A 25,015-nucleotide genomic window follows, 5' to 3' on the forward strand; every position below is an offset into this window, starting at 1 on the left:
ATGCGTATTTTCTTGTAAGAACATATGGCCAAAGGCTTACCTAGCCCAGCATCCTGCTTCCCAGAGTGGTCAGCTGAATCGGAATCCCATTGGTAGGACATGAAGACAATAGCCTTCCTCTGCTGTTCCCTAATGACTGGTATTCAGAGGGGCGCTGTCTCTTATTCAAGAGGTAGCATATAGCCATCATGACATGTCTCCAAAAGATGTGGTGGTTGCCAAAAACTTGGCTTCAAAAAGAGGAATGAGTTTCCTTCATAGATTGTCATCTTGTTTCCAGAAGATGAGAGTCATAGTTCGAACCTCTATAGTTCTGTTTTTCGGAAGTGTCTTTAATTCATAGCTGCATATTTTGATACAGATGTTCAAGATCATTCTAGAAACAAGCTGTAGTAATTTGCAGACCCATTAATGGATCGACTCCATAATTACAAGCATACCATGAAATACATGTGAAAGTGGCAATAGACAAAGTCAGCTATTCAACAATTTCATAGAAGGCATGAGTCTGTTGAGCAACACCACCAACAAAGATTTTTGGTTCACAGCTTCACCTTGGGTTTATTTATAAAAGAAAAGCATTAATCGTTCACTTTATTTCATCCTATAGGTGTCCCATATTGCAGGAGTTTAATCACTTCAATTATCAGTTCACCATTCACATGTTGCGTTGGCTTTCCTTGTAGAGGTGCAGGAGTTAAGCCTTGCATTTATCTGTGCACAAAACCCCATTGCAGAACAAGTTTGATCCTAAATCTGTGAATATACATCTGTAATACATCCCATCTATGGCCAAAAGAAAAGTATGAGCTGTTTAGGTGGAAAAGGCAGAACCTATTGGGATGGGGTTTGTTTTGTTTTAAAAATCTAACCAGCTCCTTAAAGAAGGGGAAGCCTGCAGTTTACCTTGTAAGCAATTCAAAAGCATGGATATATCCCAGATTTAATATGGGTAGGTAGGCATTATTTTGTTTCTGAGTATGCTACATGTAAGAAACACCATGAGTGTTGCTTAAATCCACTTGGGGACAAAGTCACTCATCCCTATAGTAAACACCTTGCAAAATATAACAACTTTTCCATCACAACAGATATTAAAATAATTTTAAAGTTTTATTACAATCATAGTTGCTCTTTCTGGAAGTCAGCTTTGTTTGGAGGAAATGTAGTCTACTTCTACCTCATTATTACTCATGATCTTATTTATTTACTTTCTCAAAATACTCCTTTGATTCTTCTGGATTTGGCTTGATCTGCAAAGCAAAAGCATTAAAACAGAAGATCAGTACCAAATTATATTCATTCCAAACAGGAGTTAAATAAACGATGCCCTCTATGCACTAACAAAAAATGTTAAAAAGAACAGTTGGAAGAAATATTAAATCCTTGTCTTCCTTATTCATGCTAACCAAGCACACATTCAGACAAAAATAAAAAAAATGAAACATTTAACATTATTTAATGACACTGAAGTTAAATGATATTTCATGGGGAAAGTGTGAATATGGTAGGAGGAGAATCAACTCCTACATTCAAAACATAAGCTCTTATACAAGCAACTACGCTTAGCTAGGTTCCACTAATACCAGATGAAACTTGCATTTGTGGAAAGACTGTTAAGACGAGTTGTCAGCTTCAGCTAGCTTTGCATTCCCAGTCAACATCCTTTCATCGTACATGGTTCACAATTTTCTATGTGGGCCGGTTGCTCAGAACTGTTCTTTGTGTGTTCTCTAGCCACAGATGATAAATGGAAAGGCTCTATGGGAGTATTTGATCACGCATCAAGTAGGCTGAATGGCTGGTGTGTATCAAAGCACTAGCAGTTGTGAATTTGCAGGGGTTCACTGGATGATGAGTCTTATAATTTATTTGAAAAGATGAATACCTTCTTGTAATATTCTGGAAGTGCAAGGGTAAACCCTGATTTGAAAGCCTGTTGATATGTGTACATGGGATGCAATGTCCTGCTTTAACACACCCCACCCCAACAAATAACTCAATTGAGTGCTAGCACACCAAAGCTGCTGTGACACAAGTGCATGACACAAAAGGCATTGCACCAACGTAGCATGACAGATTGTTATACCAGCAGAAGACATTTCTTTCTAATTCTGTCCGGTTAACAGGGTAGCAACTTACCTTAATAAAACACTCAGATAGAAAAATGCATTATTTTGTAACAAGATTTCAGAAGAGTCTAGATTAGCCCCAAAGCACATTTATGTCTTAATTTAATTAAGTCATTAATCAATTTCATTCAATTTCAATAAGCTCAGATACGAACCCCTCCTGTATAGATGATAGGAGGTTTGCCCAGTGGCGTAGCGTGGGTTGTCAGCACCCGGGGCAAGGCAAGTAATTTGCGCCCCCTAACCCGTGGATTTGCGCCCCCTAACCCGTGGATTTGCCCTAACCCCAGATGTTGCGCCCGGTGCGGCCGGCCCCCCCTGCACCCTCCACGCTACGCCACTGGGTTTGCCAACAATTACATTAATGTTTGTGAATGTTAAGTTTGCCAACGCACCGTGGGGGAATGTGGAGTCCAATCTGCTGGACAGACTTCTCCATGCGTTTCTACAAACTGGAACGCCTTCACCAAGCGAAGTGTTTCCTCTACGCTTCGACCAACGGGGAGGTCATTGATGCTCAAGTGCTTGATAATTCCATTAGGATCAATTAAAAAAAGACCCCTTCAAAGAAATAAAGCAGAATTTATAGTTATCACCCCAAAGGGCACTTGCTGTAGTTGTTTTTCAGTTTGAAATGCATACCGGCTGCACACATAGATATTCCCCATCGCATTGGAGAGCAGCTATAATGGTAATGGAACTTAGTATTTCATAGTTTTGTAGAACTTAAATACATTTGAGGGATTCTAGTGTTCCCTCTATTTCATGGTGTTGGTTGCACTTTAAAGTATTTTACAGCTCAGCAACAGGATGGCAACCTATACACCAGAGCTTTCCAAATTGTGTGTCGGCTGCAGTGGGTAGGTGTGTCGCACGAACGCTCCTCGTGCTCCCTCTGGGGCTGGAAAGGGGTTAGTTCAAGCTAATAAAACTGAATTACTGTGTCGCAAAATGATGCATGTCCAAAAAGTGTGTCACCAACATGAGAAGTTTGGAAAGCTCTGCTGTACACTTTGGCAACGCAAGGCACAGTAGAAAGCAGATATCTGAAAAAGGCTTTCAACTGACTGACATTAGTAGAGGGGTTTTTCTGGGTTTCAACTCTCACCATGCATGCATTATACCAAGAATGTATCTTGTCTCTGATACCAAATACAAACCAAGCCTTGCACAACCTCTAGCAAGGATTCCGCCAAAACATTTTAAAAGTGGACTCTCTGACTCTCTCTCTCTAGCACTCACAGAGCTGAAACACATGATTAACAGACTTGCTTTGATTGGTCTCTACCAGCAAAGAAAGAGGGATGTTTGAATACTCCCTATTAAAAATGGGTGGTATTGACGCAAATAAATGTGTGAGCAGAGCAAGTTCTACTTGTACAACAACTTGTTCACCTCGGCCCCATGCATACTTTGCAACATACCCAAATCTTCTCTGGAGGGTTTGGGAATCCCCCAGAACAGTTTTAGGGGGCACATGGAGGAGGAGGAAGTCCCACTGCTCATGCGGAAATCATTCTCCTAATGCAATGACTCACTTAGTGCTATTTTGGACACAACCCATTTCCTGTGCACCCAAGGCTCTACCATGTCAGGTAGAAGATCAGGCTAGATGCATCATGGAAAGTTTGCTAAAAGTATGCTTAGCCAGCATAGTTTATCTTTAAAGTATGTGGAGTTTATAGCTAGCAGACCATCCCCTGCTCCTCTGAGCTTAAGCACATTTAGGCAACTCCTGTCACTAAAAAGGAAGCTTCAGCCTTAGTGCAGTCCAATTACAGAAACGCTAAAGGTAGCTAATAGATAAATCTCTCTCACCTTAATGCAAGACCAGGCCCTTCCAAAAGCACACCATAATCTCGCGATATCTGTTTCGTTAAGTCTGACAGAAGTGGGATATTCATGTGCCCCAAGCCGCCATTCTAAGCAAGAGAAGAAGGGGGAGGGCATCAGTTTTATTCAACTGGAGACTGTCCATATCGAAACCCTGCTTCAAAGCATGGATAGAGGACCTGTGGTCCAACACCACCTGTGTGCCTACAACTCCCATCAGCCCCAGCTGGCACGCCCAACAGCAAGGAGTGATGGGATCTGCAGTCTAGCAAAATCTGGAGTGCCACAGATTCCCTATCTCTGGGTTAAAGAGACTCTGTGATGAGAAGCTTCAGATACATTAACTCCAAGACACGTTTAGTCGTCTGGGGAGAGGGAATCAACCATGGGTGGCAGGTGGGTTTTCATGAAATGCTCTATTGTTGCTTGATGTAGGTTTAAAGGCAGAAAAGCAATAAGCATAATATGAATAAAGGTATATTCCCTTCATGAAAGAGGCTCCAAAGTAAAGTGGAGCGCCTTCACTAAATCCAAATTGCTAAGGAGATTATCTACCTACTGTTCATCTACCTACTGTTTTTATATACAGGGAATAAGTCCGATTAAAATCCATACAGTTAGTGTGTGATTATTGAATCGCAAAATCAATGGGCAATAATAAAAAGCCCCTTTTCCTCTTGTGTCTAGTGAATAAAATATACCAACTGAAGAATTAAATATTTCAATTATTTGCTTTTATATCTCAATGCTGCAATAGTGCTGTTGCTTATCATATGCAGACATGTAAGCCTTTCACACCGCACTCATAGTTATTAGTATTGATGGGTGCATCTACTGAATTTCACAACATTTCCAGAGCAACGAAGGTAAACAACATATCCTTGAAACAAGGCCGCCAAACTTCATTAAGTGTTCCCAGGTCCGTCTCTTGTTGACCTTGGGTGATCCACTAACACTTTACTTTTGCAAAGACTTATGCATAAATTTCTTCACATGAATACACTGGCTTCAAGGCTGTGGGACATGTAAGCAAAGTGAGGCCATTTATAAATGCATGCAGCCGGTCCCGTCTGTGCTAAGGAAACGTTTTGCACAGTAACGCAGCGTCATACAGCATGAGGATAGACTTGTGCTCTGAAAACCTCTGGTTACAACTGTTATAAGGAAAAAAGCAATCCTTGTAGAAGAGGGCTGTGCAAAAGGACTTTATTTCTGCTAGGGAAAATATTCATAGACACCCACCCACCTGCTTTAGGAAGACATGGGTGGGGGGGGGGAGGGAATTCTCATAGTTCAAACCTATCCATTTATTCCAAGGAAAGAAAATATAAACATGGTTAGAAGAATAGTAGTTATGTGTTTCAAGTGAGCTACATCGTTTTTAATAACATCAGGCCAAACTGAGCGATTCCTTCCTAAGGATTGTGAAATCATGGAAGCAAACTGTCTCTGTAGCCTAACTATTCTGCAACTCTCCAGCTCCTCAAAAATTAGGGAGGAAAGCACCCTCCCACTGAAGTAAATGGCAAAGGTCATTGATTGGGATGTCTATGAATGGTCCCAAAGTTTTGTAACCATAGAATGATGGCTGGTTAAAAATGGAAACAAACTTGTGGACATGCATGAGCCCAGGTCCTGTGTACAGAGCACCAAACTATAGCTGAACATTACATCTGAACCAGGTCTACCCTCAATCTTATTATTCCCCAGATGCATTACAAGGTGATGTACAGTAAAAAAAAAATTAAAAAAGCTAAAAAAAAATGAAAACACACAAAAAGCCAATATATTGTAGGAAGTGGACATACAAGTTCATCAGATTCACTAGATATGTGAGCATGTAACTAGTCATTTTGTGAGGGTTCCCCCTGAAAGCTTCTTGCTTGCCTAGATGGGAGGAGCAAGGGGAGGTGTATGTAGAAACTAGCCTTCTGCACAAAGCTAAAAGTCACACCCGTTGCTCCATCCACTTTTACCTCTGGCCCTGTTCCCCACTGGCATGTGGCCTTCAGAAGGGAATTTGGCCCTCAGCCTCAGGCAGAAGTTTTATCACCCCTGCTTTAAATGAAAAGCAGCAAAGTGTCCAGTCTGTACCTTTCGTGGTGTATTTATCCAGGCGAGGTGAGTAAAGTGAGAATCCACCGACACACCAACTACCTCGCAGTTCACCTGATGGAATTCGTTAGCTTTGTCGCTGAAAGCGACAATCTCTGTTGGGCACACGAACGTGCTAAGAGGAAGAAACACAGCCAGAAGGTGAAGGGGGAATGAGCCAGCCCTGATTCAAGAATGCCCCTTCCCCCTCCCCACTGCAAATTCAAACAGAGAAGAGGGAAAGGTATTTGCTCATCCCGGGCATAAAGCCTGCAGAAGGGGGGTAGGGAGTTTACAAGCCCTCGGGGTCACAGACTTTTAGTTCAAAGGAAAAAGCTCAGAGGAATACTGTCATTCTGCCATGAAACCATGTTGAGAAATTTAGCGTCAAGACTGGAGGTCTATTCCCTGTCAATAGGTTTAACAGATCCTTACTCAGACAACTTTATCTGGCATTCCTAAGGATCCCAAGTTGAGCTGTAGGCGGCACCATTCTTCCAAAGTTTGGTGGCATCATCATCATGATCAAGATGAGCCACAGAATGACTCCAATGAGGAGGAAGCTGGTGACTTACCGTATTTTTCACCCTATAGAGCGCACCGGCCCATAGGGCGCACCTAGTTTTTTTTGGGGGGGGAATAAAGGGGGAAAAATATTTTTCCCCCCCAGGCATGGGGCTGGGGAAGCCTGAGTTTCCCCCGACCCCAGCCCCCAGAACAGGCTGCTATCCGCAAGCCTAGGGAGCCCGGCGGGAACTCCGCCAGTCTCCCAAGGCTTGCGGAGAGCTGCCCGAAGCCCGGGGTGCGCTCCGCTGCACTCCCCGGGTTTCGGGCTGCAGGCTGCTGTCCGCAAGCCTTGGGAGCCCGGCAGGAAGTCGCGCCGGGCTCCCAAGGCTTGCGGATAGCTTCCTGAAGCCTGGAGAGCGAGAGGGGTCAGTGCGCACTGACCCCTCTCGCTCTCCAGGCTTCAGCGAAAGCCTGCATTCACCCCATAGGATGCACACACATTTCCCCTTCATTTTTGGAGGGGAAAAAGTGCGTCCTATAGGGCGAAAAATACGGTACATCTAACAAGATCGTATGGCAAGTATGCATGCTGGCAGTAATTTGCTAGTCAGAGGCATGCTTTTCTCAGTTTTATCCACCAACAATAAGTAACATTCCTGCCCTCTAGCCACTAGAAGTACTGATTGCATGTTTGCCTGAAATGCTCAGATGGTGGACATTAATGTTCTTCTATTTTATGCAGAAGCATAGGATCCTCCAAAAGTTTAATTTCCCTTCGTTACAATCCACCATACGTGGATGTTTCTGTCTGTTCCATTCTCTGTTGTGAAAGCTACAGCAAAAAATTTTCTATACAAAGAAATATTTTTTTTTATGTAAAGACATTAGTCTTCTATGTGAACCCCACTCCACCCCCAAGCAACACACCCACTCCGTGCCTTCAACAGGCATTGGTAAGACAGCTTCTAGTTCACTTCTTATCATTCACACCTTACATAAAAGGCTCAGGCTATCCTGCACAAAGATAGGCAGGATTCAAACGAGAACAAGTTAACTGTTTTGCAGATAAAGGGACCCGCTAGTTAAAGGAGTGTAGGCAAAGTCTGTATAAAAGTGATAGAAGCATTACTTACAAGTCCAAAGGGTAGAAGAAAAGAACCAGATATTTTCCTTTAAAGTCATCTAAACTCAGCTCTTTGAAATCCCCATTAACCACAGCTGTACCCTTGAAATAGGGAGCATGCTGGGTGACAGCAGGAACAAACCTTGAAGAACCTAGGAGAAGTTAGATAAAGCATGTAATAGAGGCATTATAGAAGAAACAAGTGTAACCTGCAAAGAACTGCAGTACTCCATGCTGTTCGGGGTGCCAGCCAGTCACAGATTCTTCCAAGACACACCATTCCACTGCTAAGCATCTCAGGATTCATTGGTCTATTTTCCAGCCTTCCACCTTATAGAGATTTTGCCTTCCTTCTTCCACCGCCCCACCCCCCCCAAAAACGTCTGTAAACCTTGGGGATCCCTAAAACCTGCTGATTCTCTCTCTCTCTCTCTCATGTGGATGCCATTTTGAACCCATAAGGATCCATACTCAGAAAATGGGATTATTATTAACATATGAGAAGCCTATTTCTTGGTGTCAGCTTTTATCTCAACACTATTTCAAAACCAAGGCTTTACAGATAGCCTGGAATGTTTATGCTCTGTAATCAGGCCATGGAAGGACAGAATTTGGTAAAGAATTCAGTATTGTAGCGTGTGGGTTTAACTCAACTTATTTACGGGTTTCTGTTGCCAGTAAACTGCTCTCTATCTTACCAGCTTTGCCTTTGGGGAATATTTTGAGGATACCTATTAAGGATTTGTCCGTTCAAGTGCAACTCCTTACAACTCCTTTCCTCACACACACACAGTTTTGAAGTCCAGAAGTAAGCAGTCTAAAGTGTGTGCATGTGGGAGGGGGGGAGACATGCACACTAACGCACATTCCTTAACATCGAGGCACATGTATGTTATTTTCACATGTTACAGCTGGCAAAAACTCCTACTGAGCAGCCAGTAACGCATTCTGGGACAATGATGGGGTTTCTTAAGCAACAAAATCTCTTTTAAGCTACTCCGATTTTAAATCACTGCAGAACCAACTGGACAACAGGCCAAATAAATAACACCACACGCAGAGCAGGCGAGGAAGGATCTTCGGCATTATCTTGGGAAGAGAGCATTCAATGGAGCGTTAGTACAAACGAGCTCCTACGTGCATTTACTTCTGAGTAGGAGAGTGCAAGATCGCGCTGTCACCCCCACCACAGCGCTCTCCAACCGGCCGCACACTTACTAGTGCTGAAATGCCGCCGAGGAAAAGCGGGCGCCCCACCGTCCGCGCACTTCCGCCCTCCTGCAGCCGCGGCGGCTGTAAGGCACCTTCCGGCAGCGGCGCACGCCCTCCAGGGGAAGACCTGAAAACAGACGGCGGGGAAACGTTACGGGCAAAGGTGGCGTCCAGGAGCCTCACTGGACCCAGATCTAGGCGTTGCACGAGATGCGCCCTCCAAAAACAGTTGCGCGCCGGAGCAGAGCTCCTGCAACTGGGAAATATCCACCCGCGCCCCCAAATTCCCCAACACGCACTGGCAGGCTGCAGAGTTGGAGAGAGAAGCACTTGGGCTCTTTCCCCGACCCAAACACTTCTGGGGGGCAGAAGGGGAAAGGGGGCTTCCGATCTGGAAAAGCCAGGGAACCTCTGGCTTGACTCTGGTTAAGTGTCACGGCGCAATAATAAGAAGCCTGATCCGTCCGCGCCAGCCTTCGAGGTGGAGCGAGTTGCCAGCGAACCTATTTTCAGAGGGCAAGTTCGGGTCCCCGGGGCAGATTCGGTTTAGCCTTCGGAACGGGGCCGGTGGAACTAGTCGCTGGTACGGATCTTTCCCTCGTGCAGACTGCACTACGCCTGCAAAAGCCAAGATAGTCTATCTAGAGGGAGGGGAGCAGGCCTTGGAAAGGGGAAAGCGCGGCCCCGGAGGCGCAACGCGCGCGCAACGCAGGCTCCGCAGGCCTCCCCTAGGGCCCGGAATCATGGCTTTGCCGGGACTTGCGGAACTGCGACGGAGCAAAGCGGGGCTCGCACTTACCGAGGGCCTCAGTAACCTTCCTAGCGCCCCCGTGACAGCAGCCATTTTCAGCTCCAGAGAGGGACTGGCCGCGGGAGGCGGAACCGGCACATGGAGCGCCAGGGGTGGGGCTACGAAACCTGTCGCCCGGGGCCGCGGCTTTTTGATAGGCGCAGCAGCGGGAGGGGCGAGCCTAACGGCGCGAATGGGGCGCCCAAATCGCGAAGGGCCCCGCAAGAACTTGAAGCTGAGTCCCGTTGCTCAGAGAAAGAAGCAGGCTTGCGGCGCGACGCGCCTATCGTGGGTGCGTTTCAGGCAGACTTGAAACTGCTTCATTTTGCACGCAATCCTGTGCATACTTCACCTCATCCCTTCCCTTTTTAAATGTTTATTTATATACATATATATACATTTTCCATTCATCATCTTATCGTTTTTTTATATAGACTTCCCGACTTATCTTTTATTGACATCCTGTTTCATATTCTTTGGTTTCCTACATCTCCTTATGTTTCTTGATTCTTTTTTCATTCTTTCTGATCCCTTATCTTGTCTACTGCTGATCATAGGCTTATCCCAACTGCTAGTTAACCTTGATAACCACCCTTTAAAAAGTATTCTTCAAGATACTCCCACTCACGTCTTGTCCCCTCCCCCCATCATAATTTCTTATTTTGGCCACCAGACTTGTTAACTCAGCAAACACTATTAATTTCTGCAACCATCGATCCTTTGTCAGATAAATATTTTCTTTCCAGTTTTTTGCCTAAGTTATTCTTGTGACCACTGTTGCATATAAAAATAAATCCCTTACTTTCCTTGGTATCTCTTCCCCTATTATTGCCAGCAAAAAGGCTTCCCAGTCTTTTCGGGAAGGTGAATTTAAGCATCTTTTTAAGTTCCTCATATACCATTTCCCAACTATTATTTTTGCATGCTTGCATAGCTACCACATATGGTATAGAGAACCTTCTTTTTCTGAACATTTCCAACAAACATTGAATACTCTCATACATTCTTCTGAGTATACTTGGCATCAGATACCACCTATAAACCATTTTTTGGATATTCTCTTGAATTGCATAGCAAGCCAAAATTTCCACCGTCCACCATTTTTCCCATGTCGAGAGTTCAATGTCATATCTGATATGTGGTGGTGGTGGGGAGTTCTAGACCCTGCCTCCATGTAGTCTTCCTTGCTCCATTCTGAACAGCTTCTTGTCAAGCTAACCACCCCCACACTACTATTCCTCAGTTGGAAGAGGACCTCAAGGAGGATGTTTTCAAATTCCAGAAAGGAGGTCAGCCATCCCATGAGATCCTGATCAAAGGACAGAGGAGAAATGTCTCTGTGGACATTAAGAGGGCTGCTCCAGACCCAGGGTTTGATTTCAGTAGGAATTAGGAATTCCATCCCAAATGCCTGCATGATCCTCCTCTCAGCCAGACTCACAGGCCTTCCACCCAATGTCCCCCAAATCCCATCCCAGTCTCTCCTTCTCATCTCACCACTGGCTATCTCATGAAGCTTCTCACCACAATTGCCTCTGAAACCAGATTTTTCATGCCGTACCCTGTCTGCTGCCTCTGAGCAGATGCCCAGAACTCAGACCAGGAACATCTGATCCCTGTTCAGTTGCTGAAATGGCAAAAGTCAGGCTGCCAGTTAAGGATAGGAGGGCCACTCTGTGTCTGAGACTGTAAGAACTGGGGGCAAACATTGCATTGGGGGAGGGGAGATCTGAGGGATTTAGCACCTGCTATTCCATTTTCTCATATACTAACCTCAGGTAATGGGAAGATCTGCCTCCATGGCGAAAGTGCAATGAGAAAAGCCAAGGAGGACATGGGGAGCAGGCCTGTTAATCTCTTAGTACTCTCCACAAACGGGTATGACAACATTCTTCCTTATTTCCTTGCTTCTGCTTTTATTGAAATCCTATAACGAGGTGGGGCACCTCAAGCCTGGGAGGCAAAGTGCAGCTCCCCAGGCCTCGCTGGCTAGCTCCTGGGACACTCTCCAGGTCATATGCCTTGTAGGCTACACCTTCTTTGTTCCCCCTCCAGGCCAAACCTATCAGCCCCCCCCCCCCGGTCCTCTCACTCCTTGACCGCTTTCGCCTGCCTGGAATGTGTTCTTCACCTGGGATCATGTTTCTTGCTTGCCTGGATGGAAGCGTGTGTGCATTTGCAATCTGGTGACTTCTGTGCGGCTAGAATATACACTTGTGTAGAGAGGAAAGAGTCACATCCATTGCTCTTCCCACTCCTGCCTCTGGTCCCAGGCGCCACTAGCATCTAGTCTCCAGAATATGGTTCACAAGAGAATGTGGCTTTCCAGATTAAAATCACGCCTCCACACCCATGTTTCTTTTTTTTTTTTTTTTAATATTTTTATTTTTCCATATAAACACAATACAACAAACATAAACATACAAAACCAAAACAAAACAAAAAACATGTATCATTTCATATCCTAATTTCATATCCTATCTTCCCCGACTTCCTCATGCTTCCCCTTTCTGTATTCCAAATTCTTATCGATTGTTCAGCAAATCTTCCCTTATTTTAATTTAAATTTAGACTATTCTTCCTTATTTTCCTTGTCTTAACCATTGCTAATAGTAACCATTTACTTTCCAGTCCAACATCATTCTAACTTTCATTAACTTTATGATATTTCTTTAAATAGTCCTTAAATTTTTTCCATTCTTCTTGCGCTGCTTCTCTTCCCTGGTTTCGGATTCTGCTCGTCATTTCTGCCAATCCCATATAGTCTATCACCTTCATCTGCCATTCTTCCAGTGTGGGTAGTTCTTGCGTCTTCCAGTACTTCGCAATGAGTATTCTAGCTGCTGTTGTAGCATACATAAAGAAAGTTATATCCGTCTTTAACACCCCTTGGCCGACAATACCCAAGAGAAAGGCCTCTGGTTTCTTGGGGAACGTATATTTAAATACCTTTTTAAGTTCATTATAGATCATTTCCCAGAATGCCTTAATCTTCGGGCAGGTCCACCAAAGATGAAAAAATGTACCTTCAGTTTCTTTACATTTCCAACATTTATTGTCAGGCACATGGTAAATCTTTGCAAGCTTGACTGGGGTTATGTACCACCTATATATCATTTTCATAATGTTTTCTCTTAAGGCATTACATGCCGTAAATTTTATCCCGGTGGTCCACAACTTTTCCCAATCAGCAAACAAAATATTATGACCAATGTCCTGAGCCCATTTAATCATGACCGATTTAACCGTTTCATCTTGTGTATTCCATTTCAGCAGCAAATTGTACATTTTGGACAAATTCTTAGTACTGGGTTCTAACAGTTCTGTCTCCAATTTTGATTTTTCCACCTGGAAGCCAATTTTACTGTCCAGTTTAAACGCTTCATTAATTTGATGGTAGTGGAACCAATCTCTCACCTTCCCTTTTAATTTCTCAAAACTCTGCAATCTCAATTTGTCCCCTTCCTTTTCCAAAATTTCCCAGTATCTTGGCCACTTGGACTCCATATTTAACTTTTTAACTGCCTTAGCTTCCATTGGCGACAGCCACCTTGGAGTTTTATTTTCCAGCAAGTCTTTATATCTGTCCCAGACATTTAGTAGTGCTTTTCTGACAATATGATTTTTAAAACTTTTATGTGCTTTAACCTTGTCGTACCACAAATATGCATGCCACCCAAAAATGTTATTAAAACCTTCCAAATCCAAAATGTCTGTGTTTTCAAGAAGTAGCCATTCTTTCAGCCAGCAGAAAGCTGCCGCTTCATAGTAAAGTTTACTATGGGATCATGTTTCTTGCTTGCCTGGATGGAAGCGTGTGTGCATTTGCAATCTGGTGACTTCTGTGCGGCTAGAATATACACTTGTGTAGAGAGGAAAGAGTCACATCCATTGCTCTTCCCACTCCTGCCTCTGGTCCCAGGCGCCACTAGCATCTAGTCTCCAGAATATGGTTCACAAGAGAATGTGGCTTTCCAGATTAAAATCACGCCTCCACACCCATGTTTCATCGGACCCCACAAATTTATGGAGAATGAGGCTACTGAGAGTGGCAAATTGGCATGTAGCTCTGTGTTAGCCTCTAAATGATGCCAGTTCTGGGGATTCACAACAAGAAAAGGGCTCCTGGGTTCATGTCCTGTTATAGGTTTCCTCACACATCCCTCCAGATACCTGGTTGGCCATGGGGGTGTGTGGCTTCCAGCCCCGTCTTTTGAAGCATTACCTGTCCAGTTTGCTGGATTGTATGACATCATAACAGCTACGAAAGAAGCAGCCAAGATGATCTAAGGTTTGGAGTATAGATAGATAGCGAGTTCTCCCTCCATCTACTATTACATCTTTGATGGGGATTTCTTCACATAATGTTGAATTGGTTTATGAAATTGGCAGGAATATTTATAGGGATAGCGTTGCTTATGCTTAAAAGAGGTCTGAGAACAGCAAATAATTAGCTTTGTTCACTTCCCAATGTCAACTGGGAAATTTGCCAAACACACAAAAGATGCATCCATCACTTATTATATCATAAATTTATAGACTGCTTAGTATAAAAAACCCTCTAAGCATTTTACAAATATTCTACTCTGCTCCTCCACCCTTCCTCTTCCCCCTGGATCTGGTTAGAGGTCGAAATTAAACTTTGGAACATATAAGGGGCAGCTAGGATATCTATTTTGGCAGCCAGTGGCAATACTACTCCCCTCCCCCACTCCAAATTGCATTTCTGGAAACAATTTGAAGGGTTGTGTTTTGTTTTTTAAAAAAATACTAGTGGAATCATTTGGCAGTGGCTGCTTTAAATTAAGTAATGACGAGAGATTTTGGAAACGGGCATTGTGGATGTAGCACTAACATGCAAACCTCACCGTTTAACAACTATAAAATGCTACGCTTCAGAGCCTGTGGAATGTTTTGAAATAAGAGGCACTGCCCTATTGCTATTGCTAGGTGACTGCAGATTCATTCCATACACGGGGAGAGTGTGTAAGAATTCTATGATACGCAGGCTGCCTGCCAGATGTTTTGAATGAGGTCAGCGTACTCCTAACCCGCTGTTATGACACATCATCGAATGTTGAGACAATATGCCAATTTGTAGGGTCATAACCTCATTGTAGCCCTCACAATTAACTGAAGGCAGGCAAATTGTTAATCATTTGGAGGGAGACACTGAAAAGGCATAATGAGCTGGTGGCCAGCAGCTATGCTTACAGATTTTATACTACAGAGAGGAAAACCTAGTTCTCCAGCCATTTGAATGAATATGATGTTGATCAATTTGCATCGACTCAAACTGCTAAGCATGCTTCCACTTTGGTGGTGTCATTTGTTTGCAATTTCTGGTACATCACGGCGAGCAGTAATAAATCTTGAGATGCTGTGGATGCGATCATTTCACTTCTGGTGGCATTAATTAAGATTCAGCTTGGAAAATATTTGCAGACAAATATAAATGTACCCAATTTAGTAAATTAAAAGGCCTTCTGCACCACATTTTTCAAATATCACGTATTCTCTGAAGCTGGGGCATTCAAACTTGATTTAAAAATAATAATAAAAACGAGCAGCTGCGTTCCAACAAGAGCTCTGAACTACACAGATGTGTTTGGACGACCCCAAGCAGCCGAAAAGGGCTGTGGACCATCGACTCCCATAATTATATGGATGCAACAGTTAAATATGCAAAGAGGAATGGAGAACAAGTTATTGGAAGGCTACTCCCATGAATAATCCTTATAGAAAGTATTTGTTTCTCATTGGAAATTTTGTCTTGGAAAAAAAACAACCCAAGATTTTTCGCCTTCTCCTGTAGAGACAGGAGACAGTCTGTTACTGCAGTATTCACAGCTGCAGACCTGCAAGCCCACTCAGTTGGTGACTCATCCGCTGCAACAGCTCATAACACAGCCCTTCATTTACCAGTCTTCTTTTCTTATTACAGTGAGGCCAAATTTCAGCTTTTGTACTGAGGGGGGAATAAATGTGTTAGCGTTTCACTCCCAGGCCCCTGAAAGATGGCTGCTCGACCATTTTCCCCCTCTGACAGCCTGTGTTTATCAAAAGGTGTTTTATGAAGTGTCCCTGCTTAGCTGTGAATGAAAAATACTTTCCTTCTTAAAAGAGACTGTGAAGCAAAATTTAAAGGTTTACTTGGGACCCCCCCCTTCTCTTTATACCTTTATAATTCTAGGCTTAGAGATTTTCCTTAGCCAGTTCCAAACAAAAACTACACTGGGTTATGTGTCTTTTAAAAAAATATTTTTTCTCCAGAGGAGAAAAAGTACATGGGAGACTAAGCTATGGAAAACCCTCTCACCATGAATTAAAGGCAGAATATAGGTGGCTGTGCTGGGTCAACCCAGTAGGGCAAATAGGACCAGGCTGCAACGTTGCCATCTTTTGCATGCTTAATTGGGAGTCGGTTATGCCAATCTCAGTTTAGTTACTCCTAAGCAAACACGTGTAAGATCATGCGCAGCAAAGACCTATCACAAATTTTACTTAAACGTCTACCTTGCCTTAGCCAAAGCACCCTGGGTAGGTAATAAGTCTGCAACTGCTAGGAGGAAACAGCAAGGTTTTCTTTAAAAGAAGCTGTTGACCCAGTTATCATTCAGTAAAAGCCAATAACATTTAGTACATCACGGTAAATCCACGTCCCTCTCCCAGTTCAACCTTCTCAACACCCCCCCCATGAAGAGCAATTATTTGGTCAACAGCACTTTCAATACCTAGCCTTTGTCAAGCATGGGGCAGTGAGGGGTGGGGGAGAGAAATTCTATACTTGTGGGACAGCCACCTAGAATGCAGGTCTGCAAACTCTGGCTCTCGTGAACTGGCAAACAGAAGAAGAAGAAGACGAAGAAGAGTTTGGATTTGATATCCCACTTTATCACTACCCAAAGGAGTCTCAAAGCGGCTAACATTCTCCTTTCTCTTCCTCCCCCACAACAAACACTCTGTGAGGTGAGTGGGGCTGAGAGACTTCAAAGAAGTGTGACTGGCCCAAGGTCACCCAGCAGCTGCATGTGGAGGAGCGGGGACGCGAACCCAGTTCCCCAGATTATGAATCCACCGCTCTTAACCACTACACCACACTGGCTCTCTCAGATGCTAATGCTAAGAGACCAGGTCCTCCAGCCCAGCCGCCATGATTGGCCAACGTTCCAGGATATGAAGCATGTGAAGCTGCCTTAACCTGAGCCAGACCATTGGCCCATCAAGCCCAACCCTGTTCTTCAGGGTCTTCCCTATCTTGCCACCCGAGATCCTTTTCGCCAGCAATGCTGTGGCTGAATGTGGTGTTCTGCTACAAACCATATGCACAAAGCCTTACCTCCTCCCAGTGAAGAACCTGAAACAGTTATCAGATCCAAGTAAACATTTTATTTCAGATCATTCATGCAAATATTGAAATTGAATATTTAAATATTTGGCTACGGAGGTATTCATCTGCATGCACGATCAGTGTTAGCGCTTCTGTTATTGAGGAAGAGCTCATTTGGGAAGAGCCAACGTCATCAATGAGTTACTTTGCCGCCATCCACAAGGAGGCTTCGTCAAAGCATTTATCGCTGCCTCCGCTTCCTCTGCTGGTTCCCTGGGGAGGAATATTCGATTGTAAGGGCATCGGGGCAGGGGACTGTCCTCTGGTAGCCTGTAAGCTGCTGTGCATACTGATACCGCTATATTAAGAATAATGAAAAACAACTTATTATTTAATCAGAACAGTTACAATGTGCCACAGTAGAAATGGGAAATCAGGTGGAAGCAACCAGCACAATCTGTTCAGAAGAGGTCTTTTAGAGGGCACAGTGGGCAGAAAGGGGCGCAAAACTCCCTTTGCATGAACATCCTTGTGCGAGTACAGCATTGGATATTTCCAAGTAAGTATGTGCAGGATCAAGTTCCGTAGATTTCTGAGCTATTGTACCCCAGGCTTAACTGTGATATGCAAATCACACTCTCAAGTGGCTATTATGTAGCTCCTATTATTCCCATTTCATTTTGAAGGTTGTGGCCTCTTTCCTGACATTGTCAGGCACACAAAACTCCCTGTTCCTTCTGCAAGACAGATGAAATTCAGCTGATGCACTATTTCCTGCTACAGAGCTGCAGTAATGGGGAAATAAAAAATTCATATGAAACCAAATTTAAACCCACATTTAGATATGTATTTAATCTCAATGTATGCCACTCGTAAACGATTTTATCCCATAATAGGCACGCACATATACGGTACTTTTTTGAGCCAAGAATACTGCAGAATTCAGAGAAATGCAGAATCTGAAGGCTCATTCTGTTCTGATCCATGCTTCAGCCCCAGAGGTGCAAATTGGGTCCGTTCACTTAAAAATGCAAATCCATCAAAAATTCTCTTCCATCCCCATCTGCCTTGTGGGTGTTTTATGAGCACAACTGAAGAGGATTGTAAAATGCTCCACAAACATAAAAATGCTACACAAATACTTAGCAATTAACTCCACTGACTTTAATGGTTCAACAGATGACTACAATCCAAGCCTCAAAATGCAGTTTGTGGTGTCATGCCTGTGGTCTTCCATTAACGTAACGGAAAGCTAGTATTCTTCTGAAATCACATGAGCTACTGCTATGCAATTCCATGAGAGGAAAGGTCTTAAGGAGAATGCTTTGGGAGCTGTGGTTAAAAATGCCAACCCCAGATAATAACCAATAAGCCTCCTTGAGAGAAATACACTGTGTATCTTATAAAGAGATAAGGACTAGTATTCTCTGGATTACACCTGTGGCTTCAACATTGATGTCTCATTAAAAATAGTGATCCCACGATGAGGGTGGATTCCTGCTCCCCTCTCTGTTTCTCCCCCCCCCCCAATCTCTCTCTCTCTCTCACACACACACACACAGAGAGAGAAGTTGGCAAACCAAAAATGCTTGTTGGAAAAATACGTCAAAAAAAGACAGCACTCAATGCCTTTTGGTGGGCTGTAAAATGGGCATTTGGACTGTAAAATGGGCACTTGCTGTTGAACTGTTTGAAATCGGGCAGCTCTCCCATACCCAGGTACAGCATGCTGGTCCATAGACCACACTAGCTAAAACATCTGTCTGATTTTAGTTGTTTATAAAGATGCATTTTTGCTATGTTTGTATACACTGAGGGCTCCATAGGGCCATGGAAAGGGACAGAACTTGTAAAATAAATAAGACAAAATGTGAAAAACTTGGGGAAAGTGACATCATTTGGGGTTAAGGCACAAGTGGCTAATCTGTGGTGCAGGCAACAGTTTTTTTGTAGCGTATCTGCCCAAGAGCAGGCAGACCTGCCATGGTCAGGGCAGCACACCAATCTCTCACCTCTGCTCCCTGACCAGAGCAAGAACCATACCAGGCAACAGGCTGCTGCATATTCTCCATCATTTGCACTTGAGTTGCACTGCCTGATGCTCATGACTAGACTTGGAGGCCACTTGCCACAGAGGTTGGGCGCAGCCTGTCTTCTTCATCCCAAATATAAGAAAGCCACTAGGTGGCACCATGGCACAACTCAAGGTCTACCAGGGGGATTGCTGTGGTCAATTAACTGGACTTCTAGCACAGCTGTTGCTGAAGGGATGTTATTAATCACCCCGGAGAAGAGACAGAAGTTCTGGATACGCTTGTCTCGAAACAGTAAGCATCTGAACTGCGTTTCTCATGAGATCGCATAATGGTCTCTCATGTCTTAAGGGGCTTACTGTAAACAAGTCTTAAATTTCTGCAGGAAAGAGCCAATCAGCAAGGGGAAACAACTATGCGCCGATTCAAATATTGCAGCTCCTATTTGCGAGGAGGCCACTGAAAACTGCTTCCGTGTGATCCGTGCAGAAGCGAAAACAAAGCAGTTTTCCGTGTGATTCACCCTACTTAGTAGGGAGCCTCCATGTCAGGAGAGTGACCAGTTAGGAGCACTTGCATTAGTAAACACTCCACTCTTAACCCACTAATTGCTGTCATAGTCCATGGAACTACTCTGAAGTAAGTGGGTTCTGACTGCATACCTATTGCTACCCAGGTTGCAATGCCACTGCTTTATTTCAGTAAGATCATAATTTCTCAATCACTCCACCTGAGAACAAGGGCAGCTTCACATGTTTTAGCAAATGAAAAGCCTCTGCATTTCTACCAAGGCCTGTTTATTCATGTTTCAAACACACCAATGTCCTGTGGCTATTGCAGAAAATGCATAGCCATCCATATTGGAAACACAGGGATTTCTCTTGTTCAGTAGAAGTGTATAAGGCAGCTCCGATTTGGGCTGTAGTTTTCAAATTACCTGTTTAATATGCAACCTTGATCCTATGCACACTGACTTGGAAAGAACTCCCTCTGAAGTCAAAGGGGCTTGATCTCTATTAACAGAGCCCCTTATCTGTGTTCCTGGCAAGCGTTAGGATGTGGCAAAGGTTTCTCTTCCATCAAGCTCAAGTCCCTGTGCACCCCTGCGCTTCACCTCCAGATGCAGGCTGCTGTCAAGCTACCACCAGTGGAAATTCTGTCAGCCCTAGCTGACGTAAGGCCCTAAAACGGCATTTTGTGGGGTAAGACCAAAGCCAAGTCTATTTCCCTCAGAGGCATCCAATCCAGCAAAAGTGAGGACTGCAACCTCTAAACCACAATTCATTGTTGGCGTGTGCATCACACAGTACAACCCAATGCATGTTCATTAAGTCACAAGTAAGTCCCACTGTTCACTGGGGCTTACACGTCCCTAGCAAATCAGTTTAGAAAGAGGCCACATGCTTTCATGTCTTCCCAATTCATTTATCCTATCCAGTAGAAAACAGTACCAGAGAGTTATAGTTTTATATAGGGCTAAAGCATCGGTCATAAACTCAGAATTATTAGGACTGGCCATATGAAATGCTTGTTAACTTTGTTGTTACGTTTATCCTGATTTGATCTCCTATCCAAACAGCAAACCTGGAGACAGGATTGCCACTCAAATGGCATTGGGCTTCACAACTGTGTTTCAGCCAGCAGTTCAACAGGTTCTGCCGTTCCCAGTAAAAACTACACCACAGCCACTTGCTCTGAACTCCTTGAAGAATGGGACGCAAATATGATAAAATGCACAGCAAGAGCAGAATCTATTTAACAATTGCAACAAAATTGTATGGAAGAAGGAGACGCAGCCTGCATCTTAAGTAGTTTATGTCTCTTTCTTCCGTTCAATCCTGTTGCCGTTCAGCCAAAGGAAAGCAGCATCGCGGCAGACATCCGAGCTCGTAGTATTTTCACCAGCAACTTCTGTCGCTAACGCGAGGGAGCTGATAGGCAACCTGCAGAAAGATCGTTAGGGTCCACCCTCCCTGGCGCAGCATGCAGCCCAGTTTGCAAGTCCAGACCATTTCCGCTCGCTCTGCCGCTTCCCGTCTCCTTTCCCAACTGCACAAGGCAGCTGCAAAACGCACACACAGATACACACGCGCCCGCCCTGCTCTCTCTCCGGCCAGTTGCGTGCGCGCGCGGGAAACGCACGGCCCGGGGAAGCGCCCCGAGACTACATCTCCCAGCATGCCCGGCTGGGCGAGCGCCGAGGTGCGAGCCAGCTGTGGAGCACGGCGCCTGCGCTATGCTGCGGAACTGGCTGGGCCGTGCCACACCCCCGCGGAGGGAGGCAGCGAGCGGCTGTAACCTGACACCGTCAGAGGAGGGGAGGCAGGCGGGAGGGCGGGCTTTGCCTGTCGGCGCGGAGAATGGAGTAAGGGAGAGACGTAAGGAGGGAGGTGCGCGGACGGGACTCGAGGGCTGGACGGCGGAGAGCGAGCCAGCGAGCAGGCAGCGGCGCTTCGCCGAGGGAGGCAGCTCGACGGAGGGATCGAGAGGAGGAAGAGAAAGAATGCCCTAGGGACGGACGGTGGGACCGGGCTGCTTGCTTGCTTGCTGCTCCTTCCTCGAGCGGAGCGGAGAGAGAGAGAGACCCGGGCGCGCCTCCTGCCATTGACATCCTCGCCGCAGCGCCCTGACGGAGCTTGTCAATGGAGCTGGAAAACATCGTGGCCAACACGGTCCTGCTCAAAGCCCGCGAAGGTAAGCGAGCATCCATCTCTCGCTCGCTCTCTTTTCCGCCTGCCGCATTTCGCCCTCCCTCGCCCTGCGCGGTGGGGGGAAAGGGGCAAAGGGGGGATGGCGAGGCTTAGGGGCGCACGGTGGCAGAGCCGCGCGCAGGCTGGCAGCCCTCCCTCTGCGCGACGCGCACCTTTCGAAGGAATTCGCCTCCGCGGAGGTGGGCAGCTCGGCGGCATCGAGACGCCACGAAACTTCCCCTCCGGGCTCGCCCCTCCAGGCGTGCGGGTGTGATTTCGGCGTGCATTGTTTGGAAAAGGTCAGCTGCGAACGCATCCGCTCCCGGGGAGCGCAGAAGCGAGAACTTCTGGCTCCGGAGCCCGGAGGGGGCTCTGTGTGTCTGGATGAGGAGGGCTGACGTAAGGGGGTGTGGGAGTGTGCAGAAACTAGTCGCCAAAGGGCTTTCTTGGGGTGTTCTCCACGGAGACGAAGAGGCGAGAAATGGATGCAAATAGACTTCTGCGAGGGGCAAATTCGCTGGCATGGGAAAAGCGCCCCGCCCCAACTGATGCAAAAGAAGGCATGGCATTCAAAGGAAGGGATTGCGGGGTGCTTTGATTTTTCTTTGCAGAAGCTGCTGTTATAATACGTCTGTGCGTGTAATTTAAATTTGCAAAATAAAAGGCGGGGGCTGGTTGCTTGTAGGGAAGGTATGATAGCCATCACTGCTCCAAATGGCTCCTGGGTTTATGACCATCGCCAGCTTCATCACTGGGAACACCCCCCCCCCAATCTGTTTTACTGTCTCGCATCATCTGGGTAGGGGAAGTGGCTTTCTCTTCTTGAATGACAGCATGTTTTCTTTTTTCCTTTTATCCCTTTTGGCTCAGCCTAACCCCAACCTTTCAGAGGAGGATATCCTCTGAGAGAGGCAGTTACATCTGAAGGGCTTGCCTTTCGAAGACAGGCTTGCAGTATCTGAAGCTCTCATTCACACCATTTGATGAATGAAGAGCCCCCCCCCCCAAGTCAGAACCAGAGGCAGGTCCTGTGTGCTACCTTTTGACCATTCCCAGGCTGATGCACACCTCCTAATATACAGAGAAGGTGGAGGAGAGTGTTCTTTATCTGGGAGAGCAGCAGGGGAACAATTGCAGCTGCTCAAAGCGACCCAAGGCATTCATTTTCCACTTGTGCCACATCCCTGGTGCTCTTTAATCAGGTAGTGGGTGGGGTGCTTTAATCTCAGCCTTTTGTTTCCTTACCTCTGAGCCCACCAGCACACTGTGATTATTTAAACGTCCCACCCTCAACGCTAGATGATCCATTCAGAAATGCATCTAATGGCCCCCTAACTAATTTTCAGACTGTGGTCTGGATTGCATAAGCGGTTGGGGAGGGCCTGTAGAGAGATGGTCCCTGTATTACCGCACAGGCTGCGTTAGGCGGTCTTTCAAATTTTATGAATGTGGTCGTCGTGTCTCGTCTAACTTCTTGTATTGAACCTTGTGAAACTCTTACAAGGATACCTCCCATAGTATCCAGAGAACAATGTGCATTCGTGCAATTGATTACCCAGTAAATACAAACATTATGTAAGAATATAGGAGATAAATGCTGAGCTAAATATTGAGCTATGTCCTTAATTCTTTTCGGTAATGAAATGTGGACAGAATAACATGCCTGACCTGAGAGGAGAAACAGACATTGTTCATAACAGACATTTGGCAAAAATCCTTGCATATCACTAAGAGCTTTTCTAAAGGCACTGTTAGTATTAATGAAAGAGGCAGCACATACTCTCTCTCTCTCCCTCTCTCTCTCCCCAGCAAACGCTAAAGGGAGAAATGGTCCCAGAACATCTGTGATGAGCCATCTAGTGGCTGAACATTAGCATGCATTTAATGGTTAGGGGAAAACTTTCGAACCTTTTTGCAGGTTTCAGAAAAAGTACTTGTGGTCAATTTGTTGTTGGTTCGACTGGCGAGGTGGAGATGCACTTGTTTTCTTTGCTTGAAGGTATTGGTTCGTCTGCAAGGGTAGGTTAAATGCTCACACAATCCTCACATGGATGCTTTATGAGGATTCTTCCCCACCCCCTCTAGACAGAGCATGAAGCAGTGTTTGCACATTTTAAACTGCTACAGACTTGTGCCTCTGTTTATTAGAGGCTCAAGGAGGATTCACACATGACTGGTTTTGTTCTCAATGCAGCGACTTTCTAACCTGTAATCGCAACAAGCTAGACACTTGAACATTCTTCAGACGTATTCCTACTGTGTGACTGTTTCTTTCCTGTTTTTCTTCTTCCAATGAGTTTTTGTGATGGATTTAGATTCTCCTGTTGCTCTTCCAACCGACTTCAGTTATTGCATGTATTTATTTATTTCACCGCCTTTAATATTGTGGAATATTTCTGCCACTCGTAATATTTTACTTTATAATTTTTAATGTGAAACGTAACAACGGTGCTCCGCTGTGAGTGCACGAAATGATATCTCTAAATACTGGGTTGTAATGGAGTACTTTAAATTGGTCTATTTGCCGTTTCGCGTTCATACAGAATTGTCTGCTCAAGATGTTTCAATCCACATCAGCTGTTCAACGAACAGAACCCAATGTTGATGAAATGTTCAGTTTGGAATAGGTTCCTCTTGTGCAATCCAACACTTATCAGCTTCTCCTTTTTTTCTTTTTCTTTTTTAAAAGGAAGCCTATTTCCGTCTGTAATGGCTCTTCAGAGGTTACACTGGTTTTCCGCTACTTTTTTCAACAAATGGACACAATGTAGGGCAACACATGTTAATCTTAGCTATTTTTTAAAAAAATTATTGAATGTTCAGATCACATTTCAATAAAACATAACCATAAACCCAAAGACAACATGCATTAGTCATTTCAGAATAAGACATACTTCAGCTGCGACATAGGACAGGTGAAGAAACACTATATAATAATGTCTGTCAGCCTAAATAGACCTCAAGTATAGACATAGTTGAGGCAAGGGGGGAGATTAGTAGAAATGAGTGTCCATATAGCTATTGGATGTTTACCTTCCAACTGAACATGGGAGGTGCTTTAATGCAGATCCTCCCTGAATCCTGCCTTAATATTCCAAAAATCCAAGCCAATATTTTCCTTTCCAAATTAGTTTTGCCTGTAATTCTGCATATAATCTGTGACTGGTCACTCATTTGCAACTGTTTTTCGTGACTAGTGCAGAAATGTACCCCTTGAGCCAGCAGTTTTAAAATCTGTTCAGAGAGCTGTACTGTCACCAGAAAGCAAAGC

The 25,015-nt window shown here is 44.8% G+C and overlaps 2 protein-coding genes and 1 long non-coding RNA gene across 5 annotated transcripts in view; 1 reads left to right on the forward strand and 2 right to left on the reverse strand.

The window, feature by feature from the left end:
• Positions 1–1,094: 1,094 nt before the first annotated feature.
• On the reverse strand, positions 1,095–9,823 carry PRDX3 (peroxiredoxin 3). Its single transcript, XM_083616754.1, has 7 exons — positions 9,701–9,823; positions 8,908–9,028; positions 7,700–7,841; positions 6,060–6,195; positions 3,951–4,054; positions 2,528–2,693; positions 1,095–1,253 (listed from the first exon to the last, which is right to left on the reverse strand). Exons 1-7 carry the CDS (start codon positions 9,743–9,745, stop codon positions 1,200–1,202), a joined length of 768 nt encoding a protein of 255 aa, XP_083472880.1. The 5' UTR covers positions 9,746–9,823; the 3' UTR covers positions 1,095–1,199.
• LOC310763908 lies at positions 6,269–7,690 on the reverse strand. The gene is made up of 2 exons (XR_014548909.1): positions 7,120–7,690; positions 6,269–6,629 (listed from the first exon to the last, which is right to left on the reverse strand). It is a non-coding gene; the product is annotated as an uncharacterized lncRNA (long non-coding RNA).
• Positions 9,824–21,339: 11,516 nt separating the features above from the next.
• GRK5 (G protein-coupled receptor kinase 5) overlaps positions 21,340–25,015 on the forward strand; it is a 152,673-nt gene continuing 148,997 nt past the window's right edge. For 2 of the 3 annotated variants that reach the window (XR_014548880.1, XM_083616711.1), the window contains exon 1: positions 21,350–21,748. Coding sequence is in view for 2 of the 3 variants with exons in the window: in XM_083616711.1 (XP_083472837.1) it covers positions 21,697–21,748 (52 nt within the window). In the remaining variant the exon portion in view is untranslated. Of the gene's footprint in view, positions 21,749–25,015 lie in introns of all 3 variants that reach the window. The other variant, XM_083616712.1, reaches the window with a different exon arrangement.

Source organism: Podarcis filfolensis (assembly GCF_964270895.1).
Source record: "Podarcis filfolensis genome assembly, chromosome: 5".
Taxonomy (NCBI): Eukaryota; Metazoa; Chordata; class Lepidosauria; order Squamata; family Lacertidae; genus Podarcis; species Podarcis filfolensis.